The 16,488-nt window shown below is 36.9% G+C and overlaps 1 protein-coding gene across 2 annotated transcripts in view; it reads left to right on the forward strand.

Moving 5' to 3' along the window:
• Positions 1 to 6: 6 nt before the first annotated feature.
• G3BP1 (GTPase activating protein (SH3 domain) binding protein 1) overlaps positions 7 to 16,488 on the forward strand; it is a 29,343-nt gene continuing 12,861 nt past the window's right edge. The window contains exons 1-4 of one of the 2 annotated variants that reach the window (XM_010850603.1): positions 7 to 348; positions 12,095 to 12,207; positions 14,715 to 14,796; positions 15,251 to 15,424. In XM_010850603.1, the coding sequence (XP_010848905.1) occupies positions 12,113 to 12,207; positions 14,715 to 14,796; positions 15,251 to 15,424 (351 nt within the window). In that variant the 5' untranslated portion in view covers positions 7 to 348; positions 12,095 to 12,112. Of the gene's footprint in view, positions 349 to 10,615; positions 11,006 to 12,094; positions 12,208 to 14,714; positions 14,797 to 15,250; positions 15,425 to 16,488 lie in introns of those variants that run through there. The other variant, XM_010850602.1, reaches the window with a different exon arrangement.

Below are 16,488 nucleotides of genomic sequence, written 5' to 3' on the forward strand. Positions count from 1 at the left end.
GCGGCCGGATCGTCAGCTTTTCCCGCTCGCTTTCCCCGCGCGCCAGCGAGGCCTTCCTCCTTTGGTGGGAGCTCCAGCTTAACGTAGACCAGAGGAGGCTTTTCTTTGATGGTGGTGGGGGGTGGGGGGAGGTGAGGCACGAAAGTGCAGTGAGAATTTGTCGACACTGGAAGCCGAAATGCTGCTCCTAGGTTTTCGATTTTTTGTACAGGGAGTAAAGGAGGGGCAGCGAGTTCATGGGTATTGAGTGATGATAATAACTAACATTTTCTAAGCCCTCACTATGTGCCAGGCACTGTGCGGAGCAACTTGTGTGTTTCTTCTTTACTCCTGAAACGCCCCGATGAGGTAGGTACAGTGATTTTCTATTTTTACAGCCGACTCGAAGGCCCAGAGATGGAGTGACACGGTCAGAGGCACACGGGCCCATAAGGGGCAGGTATTTGTTTGAACTCAGGCCTTCTGACTCCTAGTCCCCGAACCCACTTCATTCTTTGTTCCAGCGTTCTGTGCGGCCACAGGGTATCTTTGCCCCCAGAGCTCTAGTCCCTGGGGGCAACCGCAGCCTCGGAAGACCGACTGCAGAGGCATTTATTTGTACTTGGGCCACTTGCGGGTTTCCAGGGAGAAGAGGGTTGGACATGGGATTATGACAAAGGGTAAGAAAGGGTTCCTTTCTGCACATCTTCCTACAGGTTTGCTGCCCTAAATGCTTCTGGGGAAAGTGTAGAATAAAATCAATACGTCCAGTTGATCCTGGACAGTGTTCCTCCTCGGATTCGATCTTTACGGCCTGATGATGGGAAGTTATCGCCAGCGGGAAGTTAGGCTCTGATATTAGATCTTGAATCTTTTTTTCCCTCCGTTTTTTAATTGGAGCAAGGTTTTGAGAAAGACCTTCCACAAGATTAACTTCCTCGTTTTCTGAAGTTGAAAAAAATGAGGTTGCAGAGCGATGAGGTTCAAGTCTGGCCAGCATGTGTAAGTGAAATTTTGAAATTGGAGTGGAAAGCTTGGTGCCCACTTACAGTACAGGCTTGACCCTCTGTGGAGCCTAAGCTGGATGAATTAGGGATGATTGAGGTGTTGGAAATCTTACCCTTCTGGCAGTTAGGAACTTCTATGGATGAAAAGCTTTTGTCTTCATACATTTATTTAGTATTTTGTAGATGCTCCCGTTATATGCAAAGGTAGAAGACACTTTCAAAAACTTCAGTGTAAATTTTTCTAGTGGAGTTACATTTGAGATTTTTCAAAGCTAGTTTATTCCTTGGCTTAATGAAATAATAAATATTCCTGTGTTGCAGGTATGAATCATTACTTGGCATCACAAATGTCTCTACTTGAGCTAAAGCTGCAATGAGTTTTGGAGCTAACTCTTCCGAATTAATTTTGATTGAAATAACTGTCAACCTTTTCCTTTCTCTCTTAAAAATCTATTTTGTGTGTGCATACACTTTTTAGAATTGACCTTTATATAAGAATTTTTTTGCTGCTAAGTGAAAGTCTCTCAGTCATGTCCGACTCTTTGCGACCCCATGGACTGTAGCCTGCCAGGCTCTTCTATCCATGGAATTCTCCAGGCCAGAAAATTGTATTGGTAGCTGTTCCCTTCTCCAGGGGATCTTCCCAACCCAAGGATCAAACCCAGGTCTTCTGCATTCAGACAGATTCTTTACTGTCTGAGCCACTAGGGAAGCCCTTATTTTGCTGCTAGAGGGAACACATGATTCACATCTTCATAAGTAAATTAAAAAGCTTTGAAACACTTTTGTATTTCCATTTACCCAGTAATTTCCATATTTCTTAACTGAAAGTAGCAGTAAATACAGGATCGAAATATCTTATGAATAGGCTCTTAATCTTTGTTGGTGTTTTCCTGAATGGCAGATAGCTTGGAGTAGAACATTGTTTTCCTTGGAACTTGCCTTTTTAAAAAAAATTTATATATTAAAAAAAATTTTTTTGCCTGTGCTGGGTCTTTGTTGAGGCATGTAGGATCTAGTTCCCTGAGCAGGGAGTGAACCTGGGCCCCCTGCACTGGGATCTTGGAGTCCTAACCATTGGACCACCAGGGAAGTTCCGGAACCTGCCTTCTTGTAACCATTACAGTTACCTGCATTTAGACACCAGTTAACTAGTAACATTTTAAGTTATCAAACGTTGAAACACTAATGACCAACATTTAAACTGTTAATTTTGAGTCCACTAATTGTTACTTGAGGTAAATATCAGAATGAAAGTTTGTGCATTAAATGAGGGAAATTTTTGCTAGTTTCCCCTTTAGATATTTTAAAAAATCTCTTGACTTCAGGCAAATGGGTTCCAGTTGGGTAGGAATATGAAAATGTATTTCACAGATTGGTAGCCTGGTTGATGACTTGTGCTTTCATTTATATGGAGTGAATTAATTAATTGAAGCAAATTGTGATAATATAAGACTTGTCTGCCTTTCAGTCTCCCATCCAAACTAGAGATTACTTTTGTTGTTAAATCCTTTTAATATAAGCTTTTGTACCTCTTCTAACTGGTAGAAAAGTAGGTAGTTCTTTGTTCTTTTATTTAACTCAGGTTTGCGGTTCTCAGCTGACAGTCTGTTAAGGGAACATTAGATTTGGTAATGTTTCTTGGTGACCTACTTCACAGCAGGTTTTGGTAATTTACATTTTTAATAATTGGTTTTAGTAGTTTGGTTAGAAAGTAAAGGGCAGAAGTTAGTTTTAAATTTGTATAGGTTTGTGAACTGTATATACTTAAGATGGATGGGGCAGTGTTAAAAGATGAAATTTGATATAAAGCCTGCATGTATGACCTAAACCAATTTTTCTTTTTGCCAGTTTATAACATTAGTCACTTGATCTCAACATTTTGCAGATTTGTTTTTTAAAATATTTCAAAATTCAAGTATAAATTGTATATTCATTTAATTGTGCTTTAAGACTGCCTTGGCAAGGTTTACTGATTTTAAAAAGAAGATGATTGTTAAAGTAAGTAGGTAAGAAAAGCTTTTTTTCCCACCTCTGGCTAGTCAGTTTTTAACAGCTATAGGACATTTAGTACAATACTATCCTCCCAGCCATGGAGTTAAATTTGAGGTTCAGCACTATAATCACTTGTAGTTGGTGATCACTCTATGGTGAACAACTACATTTATGTTTTTAAATCTCAAAAATCAGCATTCTATTAATTTTTTTAGTATCCTTAGTCATGTCATCTGGCTTTGGTTGGGAAAACTTAATTGCAAACCTGATTAGGTGAAGAGGGTGAAGAATTAGGAAAAATTTGCACATGAAGAGTAGGAAGAGGGAGCTTTACAGAGCAGAAAGTAATTAAAAGTTCTCTTGAAGACTGTGGCCTTTGTAAATAAAATCAAGGCTTTAGATGACATCAAGTGATAGATTTCCACTTCTGACCACTGGCCAGTCTCATGTCAGACTGCTTAGCTGTTTAGCCTGTGTGATGTATTTCAGATATTTAATAAAAAGCAAATACTAGAGATGGTTCATAGAGAAAACTGGCTTCTTGCATGGGACACACTTGGACTTGGTGGGAGTGTCATCCTTCGGTGGCTGTGTGGCAGCATCCTTGCCTGTTTGTATAACCCTTTATGTATTTTGAAGTTCTTTCACACATTTTAGGTGTTCTCATGTTTTTGCTTATAAGACCTAGAGCTCCGTAACCCAAGTAATTGTCTTCAACTATTTTGTAAAGCTCGTGGTGTATCTAGTAGAGATATGTGCTAGATATATTTCCTTCTTTAAAAAATTTTCAAGGTTTTAGAATCTTGGAAGGCATCAGTGGCACCTGCCTTTTTAGGTTTTTTTTTTAACCTGCCTCAAGTATACCCCATGTTTATCAACTATCTTAAGCTTACTTCTGGCATACATCCACCTATACTTTATGAGATCTAAAGCATAGGAAATTCATGTTTAAGGAATTTCATAGACGAAGTATTATAAAAGTATTTTTTTGTCTTAGGCCAGATTTTTGCTTAATTGTAAATCTAGTTGACTGGGTTTTACTGCTGGATTGGGGGAGGGATATTAAAAACCAAGAAAAGTTAGTGAATTAAGTTTCCCAATTCTTAAGTTTTTTTCTCTTAGGGAAACTTGTTTTTGAGATAATTTTAGATTTACAGGAGAGTTGGAATACAGACATGTCTTGTATATCCTTCACTCATCTTGCTTGTTAGCATCATACCTAATCATGATGCATTTATCGACAGTAAGAAATTGATGTTGATAAAGTCCCGTTAACTAAAGGACTGACGTTATTTGTATTTCCTTAGTTTTTCCACTGATGTCCTTTTTTCTGTTTCAGAATCCAGGCCAAGATACCACATTGCAGTTAGTCCTCCAGTCTCCCTGGTTTCGCTCCTCTCATTTGTGCCAGTTTGTTGTATTTTCTTTGTGTTTAATGACCTTGACACTTGATCTCAATTTGAGTGTACTTGGTGTTGGGTAGACTAAGGTTATAGAAGTTGGGGAAAATACAGAGGTGATTTAGCCTTCCCACCACGTCCCGGGGCACATAATATCAATCCTGGTTGACTTTAACCTTGATCACTTGATAATATGGTGGCTCCCAGGTAGTATTTCTTTCCTTTGCATTATTTTCATTAGAAGCTAGTCACTAAGGAAGGAGAGCCTTAGAATTTGTGAACATGTATTAAAGCTGCCACTGTAGGTAACTGAACATTTTGCGGGGAAGACTCTTGGAACTTAAGCAGATACTCTGTTTCTCTAGTTTCCCTGCTAAATTTTTTCATTTATTAGTAGATGTTGCCTGCAGCTCTTGAGGTGTTCTCATGGTAATTCTATATTAACCTTGTTTTTTTCTACATTTAAAATTTTTTGTAAGGTGTCTATTTTCATTTAAAAAAATTACTTATTTGGCTGTGCAGGGTCTTCACACAGGATCTTTAGTTGTGGCTCTGAACTCTTCATTATGGCATGTGGGAGCTAGTTCCCTGACTGGGGATTGAACCCAGGTTCCCTGCATTGGAAGCACAGAGTTTTAACTGGTGGACCACCAGAAAAGTCCTGCTGTATTTTTTAAGAACTTCATTTTCCCATTTTTTAAACACTTTACCCATTAATTTTTGGATTTTTAGTTATTTTAGGGGGTTGTAATCCAGTGTTCTTCTAACTTAATTTTGCTTTTTTACTTATTACTTTATTGCTTCAGTTGTTCTAGTTTTGACTTGTGTCCTTTTGATGCTTGCCTATTTTTTTTTTTTAAAGCATTTCCTTTATCAGATACTTCAGACTCACCTTGTATTTTTGCCTGTCCCATTTCTCCAAGGAGTTGTCAGGAAGAACTTTGAAGGAGGGTAACAGGTGGTAAATGTGAGGAGTTTGGAAAATAGATTGAACAGTAGTAAGTTCAGTGATGGTTATGCTGCTCTTGCTGTGCGCTAGAGTAGCTTGGTTTCTGCAATAGTTTCTCTGGTTCCTGGAAAGCGTTTTTATTTCTGATAGTTAAGCCAGATTTCACATGTTTGAGTACATAGCATAGCCTTGCAGCAAACTTCACAATAGTTTAGTACACTTATGTTAGTAGACAGAAACTCTCACTGTTTATTTCTTCTTAGTGTTTTTGATAGGTATTAAAATAGAGTAAAAAAATTCCTTAAATGTCTCTGTCTCAGAATTGACAGTTAACATTTTGCATCACTTTTTAAAATTTGCTTATTTTCATGTGTAGGTTCCCATTCTCCTCTCTTCTTGTGAGACAACCTTTTGTCTTTCCAAGCTGTTATATTAGTGGGTTAAAAAATAGCTTTATTGAGGTATGATTGACATACAGTAAACTGCACATACTTGAAGTGTAGAATCTGATAGCTTTTGGCATTGTTTATACCCATGAAACCATCACCACAGCCAAGACTGCAGTGAAAATAGCGCTCATCCCCCAGAGTCGCTTGTGCTCCTTTGCATTCTCTCTCTCTTGTCCACTCCCCCTCCTCCTCTGCCCCCCCGGGATCCCTTACCTGCTTTCTGTCACTGAAGATCAGTTTATACTTTCTAGAATTTTTATATAAATGGAATTATACAATATGTGCTTCTTTTTTTTTTTTTAATTGCTGACTAGTATTGACTGTTCTGTTCTATAATATACAACAATTTGTTTATCCATCACCTGCTGGAGGAAATTGGTTTGTTTCCAGCTTTTGGCTATTACAAATAGAGCTTCTTAAAAAACTGCCTAACTTTTCCAAAGTGGTTATACTGTTTTACATTCCTGCCAGCAGTGTTTGAATGTTCGTTTTCCTCGATATCCTGGCCAACACTGTATGCTGCTGCTGCTGCTAAGTCACTTCAGTCATGTCCGACTCTGTGTGACCCGATAGACAGCAGCCCACCAGGCTCCCCCATCCCTGGGATTCTCCAGGCAAGAGCACTGGAGTGGGATGCTGTTTCCTTCTCTGCAACACTGTAGAGTCAGCCTTTGAAGTTGTCACTCTGACAGGTGTGTCAGTGGTACTTTACTGTGGTTTTGTTTTGCATTTCTGTAATTACCGATGATATTGATCAGCATTTTTCATAATTTCTTTGATGAATTGTCTCTAGGTCTTACACTAATTCTTCATGGGGTTATTCAGCTTTGAGAGTTCTTTTTATATTCTGGATACAAGTTGCTTTCCAGATATTTACTGCAAGCCTTTGCCTTTGCATTCTCTTAATAGTCTCTCTTGCAAAGTGAAAACCTTTTTGGCCACATCACCCAGTGTACAAAATCCTAGCTTCCTGACCAGGGATCAGACCTGCACCCCCTGCATTGGAAGCAGTGAGTCTTAACCACTGCACCTCTAGATAAGTCCCTGAAAGGTTTTAATTTTGGTGGGAGTTCACATTATCAATCTGTCTTGTTATAGAATACATTTTTGTTATATCCAAAAATGACCCAAGGTCATTAAGATTCTCTTTAGAATTTTTATAGTTTTAGGTTTCATCTAAAACTATTGAGTTAAATTTTAATATACTGTGAAGCTTGAATTGAGGTTCTCTCTGTATATATGGATATGCAGTTGTTCTAGCACCATTTCTTGAAAAGAATACCCTTTTTCTACTGAATTGTCTGCCCTTTTGGAAATCAGTTGTTTATTTATGTGTGAGTATATTTCTTTATTCTGTTTGGTTGGTCTATTTGTCTATTTTTATATCCAGACTATTTTAAAAATATATTTACCTGTGTATCTGAACAATGTACTGTTTTACATATACTGAACACGCTTAAAAACGTTTCAGGGCTATCATACAAGTACATATTTGGCAAGTGACTGTGTTTCTGAGATCTAGTTCATACTGACTTTATATGACTGCTATAAATAGGGTGACTTTATATTGTAGTTTCCCAGAAATACTCAAATTCACTCCAGTTAAACTGGTGTAGTTATCAATTGTATCGCTTTTTAATCTTTTAAGTGCTTATGTGACTATCTTAGGGCTTTCCAGAATCTGCCTTCCAGTGCAGGAGACACAGATTGGAACCCTGGATTGGGAACATCCCCTGGAGTAGGAAATGGCAACCCATTCCAGTATTCTTGCCAGGTAAATCCTGTGCATAGAGGAACCTGGCAGGCTATAGTCCATGGATAGGGTCCATGGAGTGGCAAAGAGTTGGGCACAACTGAGCCACTGAGCATTATACATGATGCTTTGTTTATATTTTTTAAAGAGTAGAAGTTTTTATATGTAACATAGTGTGAACACACTAAAATTATTTTATCTTCACGATGCATGTTTAAAAGTTACGATACTAAGACGTGCACTTGATTTGGTTTTACAGTTTAATTGGACCAGTTACGTTCTATGGGCATACAGGCGAGTCTTCCTTTGTGGCATTCATGAGTGGAACACTGTTGTCATCAAGTCAACCTAGAAGTTCAGTAAAACATAGTTTTATATTAGGTGCTTGGGCTTTTTGTAGTCCAAGGGAACTCTGTAGAAAACTTATTCTTGAAAGAGATAATCCTGTTTTTATTTTGCTAGCAAAATGGTTAAGGAAATACTCTTCTGGGTGACAGAAAATGGTGGAATGTAGAAATGTTACAGTTTTGTTACAGTTGTTTGTTACAGTTAATAGTTACAATATCAATATATTGTAACAGTTAATATTAAGTGCTTACTATCATACACTTAGTTCTTGCAGTTATGATTTTAATTTTAGAGATGAAAGAACTGAGGGGCACTAGAGAAATTGTTACTAGCTCAGGAATACAGTAGTGGATATATTTCTAAGTGGCCATGTTTTCCTTTACTTCTTTAGAGCAAAAACTGTTCTGTAATTCCCCTTTCTCTAACCTAGGACCTTTAAAGTATTTCTTGAAAAAGTAAGAGAAAGTATAATTTTTAAAATATGTTTTTCTTGTCCCCTATGCCCATTTTGGTATATTATGACAGTCACAACATTACAAAGTTGGATAGAAAATTAGTGGAATGTAAACTTTAATGAAAGTGAGTGATTTCTTCCCTTTCCCTTTATTTTTGCCAGGTCCTGTTTCTTTCATCACTGATCTTTCTAGACTATACTGATTTCCGAGTTGTAATATATGCCCCCAAAAGTTTGTCCTTTAGATCTGAAGGCAGTGTTAAGAGAGTGGTCTCCAAATTAGATATAATTGGAATGTTCAGCAGACTTACTTATTTAGTCTTGGGAGTGGCATGTTATATTTTAGGAAGTCTCCCAGTCTTCACATCAGCACAAGGAAGGAGGATTTGCTGTTGATAATTAAAAAGGATAAGACTGTTTAGTTTGTTTGCTATTTCTGATTATGGTACATGCTTCATAGTCCAAGCAGTAATGTATCCATTGGCATGTGCTGTTATATAAGTAACAACCAGAATCCATAGTATTTTAAATTTGCAAAAGCTCTTCTAGAAGGACACAGTGTTTCAGGAGTATTTAATAAATAAGGGAGGATCTTGAGAAATTTTTAGCATATATTTTCATTGGTATGCATAGTTTCTAATTATAATAGATCAGGAACTGGTAAAACATTAGTTTTTCTGAGAAAATGCAATTTGATTTTGTTTGCTTTCATTATTTTAGATATAATTTGATAGAACTGAGAGTTCTAGTGAACCAGGGTGAGACTTTATTCTCAGAAGGTACAATGTTAACATATTCCTGATAGCTTCTGTTTTATGTTTGAACTAGAAATGAAGATGGAGATTTCAGAGAGCTAATTTACCAAATAAAATTTTTCTGATGAGAATTGATTGAGTTTCATATAGACTAAATCTTTTGGGTTCAAATGCCAAAGTTTTCTTTTTTAAATGTATTTTCAGTTGGGCTGGGTTTTCTCGCTGCGTGTGAGCTTTCCCTAGCTGCAGTGGCTTCTCTTGTGGAGCACAGGCCCTAGTGCGCGTGGGCTCAGCAGTTGGTGCTCGCAGTCTCTGGAGTGTGCGACCAGTACTTGGGCCCCACGGGCTTAGTTGCTCCTCAGGATGTGGACTCTTCCTGGATCAGGGATCGACCCTGCATCCCCAGCATTGGCAGGCAGATTCTTAACCTCTCTACCACCAGGGAAGTCCTACAGTTTATTTTTTACTGGAAATGCTGACGTTATTCACAAAACTTGCAGAGTATGGTCTTAGATGACGGAAGAACTTCCCCAAACGTTTTGTAGTCACTGGTGCTGTTGGGTGTTCAGTATTGTTAATTACTCTACAGCATTTTATCGTTCCAATATTTTTTTTTATTTAAACTTTTGAGGCATAATTTGCAAACCACAAAATTATAGAATTTTAAAGTTCAATTTGAAAAGATTTTTAGTTTTGTACAATAAGCCATCACTCAAATGCGTCGAGTCCTCTCACCCCAGGCAGTTCCCCTCAGGTCCTTCCCAGTCTGTTCCCTCTCAGGCAGCTTAGGTTTTTTTTCCCTAAGCATCTTTGCTTAGTTTTCTCTGACTTTTTCTTAATCATTGAAAAAAAAAGTATCTGCTGTTATAATCTGAATTCTGGACAACCTTGACAGTTCAGCCTGACAAATGGATGATCAAAAATCTGCTTTGCTTGTATAAAATTCTAACCAAAAAAAAGATAAACATCTTTTGTGATGAAAATGATGAATGAAAGAAAGCTTTTTATTCGTGAGTGTGTCAGATACAGTTTTGGAGCTAGAAAGTTACATAAGAAATGGTCTCTTAAGAAACTTAACTTTTAAAGGAAGCTTGCAGCCTTCTTTCAAATGTTCTTTTTATCTGACCATGACTTATATAGAATTCTTGAAGCCATTGGCTATTTTAAGAATCAGTCCCCTCCTTTATTTTAAGCATTGAAGCAATATAGTTTTTTAGCACTAAAATAATGTGTATTCTGTTACTTTTTCTTTTTTTCTCAATTATTGAGATACGACAGAAGTATCTGTCAACTTCTGTAGTTGACAGAGGTATTATTTTTAAGTACTGCTACCATTTCCCTTGAGCTGATTGGTTGATATTTATTATAGATGAGCTTAAAGGAGAGACTTGAGCTGGAGTTTCCAATTTAATGGAACCATATAGTGCTTATAGTGTGAATATAATCCTTGGGAGTCTGCAAGACTATATGAGGTAATCCTGAAATAAAGTGTCATCTATTTGAAACATTTTAAAATGCTAATTGAGACCCTAGTTTGCAAGATACTCAATTCTATAAACTGTTAAACTAATAAGAAACTTGGTGAATAATACAGATTTTTCTGAGAAGCTTCAGAATTATAATAGTAAAAGAAAAAAATCACAAATGAAGTAAAGATCAATTTGCTATATAAATATAAATATGTTTCCCTTTCGTGGCTTTATGACAATGACCTAAGATAAAGCATTGATGATAATGGTGTAATCGAGCTGATGGAGTTGTTTTTGTTTTTTTGTTTTTTTTTAATTTGAATTATCTAGATAATCTCAAAGGGAAAGGAGAAGTTGTAGATGGGGTCTGTAAGTTTTCCTTTTTCTTAACCTTTGATATTGTAACCTGGAGGATTTTCATCATTTTGCGTGAGAAGATTGAATGTGGTAAGCAGTATTTGATAAAGTATTATTTAGAAATTTATTATGAAACTACTTAGCAGTGTCAAAGGATACAGTTAGATTGATGTTATTAGTCTAGTTTCGTAGAGTTTGGTGAAACAAGTAATAAATGGTACAGGTAATTTAAGAATAATGCAATCATAGACTAGTGAAGGATAAACATCTCCACATCCTGCTTGTGCAAGAACCAAATTCAATCCATTTTGCCCATTCTTTAAGAAAACTGTAATGCAGTTTGTCTCGTTTCTTCTTTATGCTGTAGTTAATTATACATACCTCTCTTTGCCTTTACGTTTATAAAGTTCAGGGTGATTTTATCTCCTCAAATGAAAAATTGGGTGATCTCATGCCAGATACGTTTTTGAAAGGGTTTTTTAAAGTAGTGAGTGACAGTATTTGAAAACTTACCATGTGCCAGGTGCCTTTTTAAATATTCCAGCGCACTCACTTTAAGTCTTAATTTTGAGATGGCAGGGATTATTTTGTTGAATAAAAACATCTTGCTTGTTACTTTTTGCCTGTTTTCATTTTTTGATCTAGATATAAAATAAGCAATTTAGAATTTTTTAAAGGTAGTAAAAATCTCTGATTTAGTTTGACTAAAAATGTGATATTGTGTATCTGTATTGTCAAAGCTGTATTGTCGCACTTGAACCTTATACCACCACGGTAGTATGTTGTAATGTTACAGGTGGAACACTGCTTTGTTTTTTCCTTGTGGAACCCTCAACTGAGTTTAGTAGCTTGGGAAAATTGAAATGCACGTTGCAAATATGTACCTTTGATGTTGTTATGTTCAGTTTACAAAAATTGAATATTGGGAATAATGAGTTAATTCTTCATAGGGATTACTGTCTGATTACAGTGAATTTGAACGTATAAAATCTCACTGGTCTATGTGGGTTTGCTTTGTTTCTTATAATGTTTATTCCTTTTAAAACCCAAGAATTGCTGAAGTGATCTTTTTGGTCTATGAGTCAATCTCAGCTAAATGATTCAGTCTCCGCCCCTGCTCCTTTCTCCCCTTATACTTGATCTATCAGGTAGAACATATCTGATTTTTTTTTTTTCCAGGTTGAATTGACCAAAGCAATGGTTATGGAGAAGCCTAGTCCCCTGCTGGTCGGGCGGGAATTTGTGAGACAGTATTACACACTGTTGAACCAGGCCCCAGACATGCTACACAGGTAAATTTTTTTTTCCCTGAGTATCACCTAATTCTGTGTTTTAGTGAGTATTTAAGATGCTCTTATTCCCTCAAGAGGGAGGAGACATATGTATACCTATGGCTGATGCATGTTGATATATTGCAGAAACCAACACAATATTGTAATTAACCTTCAGTTGAGAATTAAAAAAAAGATTCTCTGATTCATTATGCTCTTTCTAGGGTTGTTGCATAAAAATGCTTTGTAAGTACCAAAAGGTGATGGGTATTCAAATTTTATAATAGTACAATATGTAAATATTTGAAAATTAGACAAAGTTTCCTATACATTATCAGAAATATAATGCTTTAAATATAAATGTATATTTGTACTTTTGGTTTTTTTTTGCGTATTTTTCTCTTGGTGAACCATTAGTTATTTAGTTATGAATGTATTGAAGGTACGAGACTGTTCCTGTTCTGACATATTTTTGTGTTAATATACTTTAAAAAATTAGGATGTATGGTTTTTTGTGGAAACGATTTATTGTAAATTAAAACAGATGTATGAAATAAACGTGGGAGTCTTTAGAAAAACAATGCTAATTTTTCTATGTAGATGCAAATATTTTTATTATGCTGTGTTTTAGCAATAATCTGTTATCTTACAAGGATAGTGCATGTATCATTAATTTTAATATCCATGAAATTTTTATTTTCTAAAAAATTGTTATGTTACTCCACTAATGATGAATATATAAGTTGCCTTCAGTATTTGTTCCTATAAATAATGCTGCATTGTAGAAAACTCCTCAGTCTATTTCTGTGGAATTATTAGAATACTTTTTAGAAATTTCAAAATGTATGTGTATTTGTTGGACCAGAACTATTTTTTCTCCTATACCTTTCTTGATCTTTAAAAAAAAAAAGAAGCTCTTAGTGTAAGGCCTTGTGGAATAATTAACTTCATTTCACAGGTAAAGACACGATGCTATGCTATGCTAAGTCACTTCAGTCGTGTCCGACTCTGTGTGACCCCATAGACGGCAGCCTACCAGGCTCCCCTGTCCCTGGGATTCTCCAGGCAAGAACACCGGAATGGGTTGCCATTTCCTTCTCCAGTGCGTGAAAGTGAAAAGTCAAAGTGAAGTCGCTCAGTCGTGTCCGACTCTTAGCGACCCCATGGACTGCAGCCTACCAGGCTCCTCCGTCCATGGGATTTTCCAAGCAAGAGTACTGGAGTGGGGTGCCATTGCCTTCTCCGGGTAAAGACACTAAGGGCTTAAAAATTTGCTGGTATTCGCAGGACTATTGAGTGATAGAATAAGTCTTTAAACCATAAACATCCCCCTTTTTGTTATTTTTTGGTCAATTGTATTCTTTGCTTTTAGTGGTTAGATACATTTAGAATTTAAAATGGAGTAGGAGTTGAAACAAACTAACCAAATATATTTCTTGTCACTGTTGTTACTTATTGATTCTAACACATGTATTTTTTCACATTTTATCTCTGAGGTACATTTTAGATACAATGAAAAGAGGATTAGCCAGCAGTGAACTAAGTGGCTGGCTAATATGGAGCCTTTTAATAACTTAAAAAGTTGAAAGGTAGTTCAGGTATCCTTAAGGGCCCAGATCTGTCCATTTTTTGGGGATCATGGGGGAAACAATCAGGATAGAGAAAAATTTGGGTTGGTTTGTGAAAGATTGTTTGTCTGGAATACAGGTGCCAAGAAATCCTAATAGTGATTATCCCCGAGTTAGGGCATTGCATGTGTGTGTTGGCAGGGCTGGGGCGGAAGTTGTTGGCACCTTCCTAATTCAGTATTGTTGTAATGAAAACAAAACAGTTGAAGATATAGGTCAATTAAAGGTATGGAGAATTAATTAAGTCTGACTCTCCTAATGCATCAGCAAAAATGGAACTCCTTAAACTCTTCTGCCTGAGTTACTGGGTTTTAATGGGAATTTATCACATGCATTCTCAGATAGAAAAGGATTCTCCAAGACTATGGAGAGAATAGCTGTTTAGCCTTGTCTAGCTCTTGCGACCCTTTGGATTGTAGCCCACCAGGGTCCTCTGTCCATGGAATTCTCCAGCCAAGAATGCTAGAGTGGGTTGCCATTTCCTTCTCCAGGGGACCTTCCCCACCCAGGGATGGAACCTGAGTCTCCTGCATTGGCAGGAATGAGCCACCAGGGAAGTCTATAGAAATCCTTACCTATCATCAAGACTACCTGTCTTCTCCGTGAGTGAAAACGGGAACTTGTGTGTTACATGGCCTTCCTGAGGTGCACTACAAGATCCCTTCCAACACGATCATTCTTTCTTGAGACCTGGAACTTTTGACTTGCAAAAATTCCTTGACCAAATTCATTCCCATTCAGCAAATGTTATGAATGTAGGGGGTGGAGCATACAAAGATGAGAAAGAAAACACATTCGTGCCTCCAAGAATGTACTAGTGAAGCAGATGGGTTCAAACATGAACAATAAATACCTGGTCTTAGGATGCTTAAAGATGACAAGTATCTTTCTGTTTTACAGGTTTTATGGAAAGAACTCTTCTTATGTCCATGGGGGATTGGATTCAAATGGAAAGCCAGCAGATGCTGTCTATGGACAGAAAGTAAGCATAAGCATAACAAGCTTTATGTAGGCTGTTGATCAGCTAGGAAATAACCCATTGAATTGAGGTGGATACATGCTTAATGTTTGTTGATATTTGAGAATTAAAATTGTCAACTTCTGTTTGGAAATTTAGATACTCAGTAACTTCTTGATTTTATTAGTCATTGAAAAATTTTTTGTTCATTTGGTGTGATATATTCTGAAGTTTTTTTATGTTTGAAGATAATTGGTTTTAGCATGGAGATCACCTATTGTAAACATGTTTAGATATGTTAATTGAAGACAATAGTTTTAAAAAGTCAGGGTGTCACTGGAAATATAGTATACTAAGACAAATTACAGTGGGGTCTCTGTAGTTTGTAATTCAGATGTGCACAGATCAATGCTGTTTGTTGTGTTAGAAAGTTTTTTGTTATTGGAGCTTCTGCATTATCTCTTGCCTGATTCCTTAGGAAATCCATAGGAAAGTGATGTCACAAAACTTCACCAATTGCCACACTAAGATCCGCCACGTTGATGCTCATGCTACTCTGAATGACGGTGTGGTGGTCCAGGTGATGGGCTTGCTCTCTAATAACAACCAGGCTTTGAGGAGATTCATGCAGACCTTTGTCCTTGCTCCTGAGGTATGAAAAAAAAAGATATAAAAATTTGTACATGTCTTTCTAAAGACTGTTAATTTTTGAAATTTTAAATTTACAGAAATAGTACAGTAGTAACTCCTACATGTTATCTTACCTAGAGCCATATTTGCCCACACATTTATAATTCTATTTTTTTATGTAATTCTTTTTCTATTTACCTGTGTGTTTTAATTCTAAATTGTTTGAAAAGTAAATTGGAGACATTATGGCTAGTCATCTTCAGATACTGAAGTGAACATTTCTTAAGAATGAGCACTTCATTTCTTAATCAAAGTCAGGAGGTATTTACGGGATTTCCTGGTGGTCCAGTGACTAAGATTTCCCCTCCCTCCCAGTGTAACAGGCCCAAGTTTGATTCCTGAAGGAGAAGGAGGTGGCATACCCCTCCAATATTCTTGTCTGGAGAATTCCGTGGATAGAGGAGCCTGGCGGGCTACAATCCATAGGGTCGCAAAGAATCAGACACGACTGAGCGACTAAGCAGCAGCAGGGAACTAGATCCCATGTGCCACAACTAAGACCTGGCACAGCCAAATAAATAAATAAATACAATATTTAAAAAAAATTGTAATACAGTTATCCATCTATAGTCCGTAATTAAATTTTGATTACTGTTCCAATAATACAAAGAATAGTATTTTTTTTCCTCATCCAAGATTCAGCTCATTATGACACATTGTGTTTAGCTCTTATGTCTTTTTAGGCTCCTTTAATCTGCTGTAATTCATTAACCTTTTGTTTATCAAGATGTAGACTTAGCAGCAGCAGACATTTTTAAAGAGGACAATCAAGTTACCATGTAGAATGTGTCAGTTTAAATTGTCTGGTAGTTCCTGATTAGTTTTAGGTTATACGTGTCTTTCCGCATTTGATATCATTTAGTCCAATTATTTGGAGGCAATGGCACCCCATTCCAGTACTCTTGCTGGGCAAATCCCATGGACGGAGGAGCCTGGTAGGCTGCAGTCCATGGGGTCGCTAAGAGTCGGATACGACTGAGCGACTTCACTTTCACTTTTCACTTTCATGCATTGGAGAAGGAAATG

This window comes from Bison bison, unplaced genomic scaffold, assembly GCF_000754665.1.
Source record: "Bison bison bison isolate TAMUID 2011002044 unplaced genomic scaffold, Bison_UMD1.0 scf7180017864291, whole genome shotgun sequence".
Lineage (NCBI taxonomy): Eukaryota > Metazoa > Chordata > Mammalia > Artiodactyla > Bovidae > Bison > Bison bison.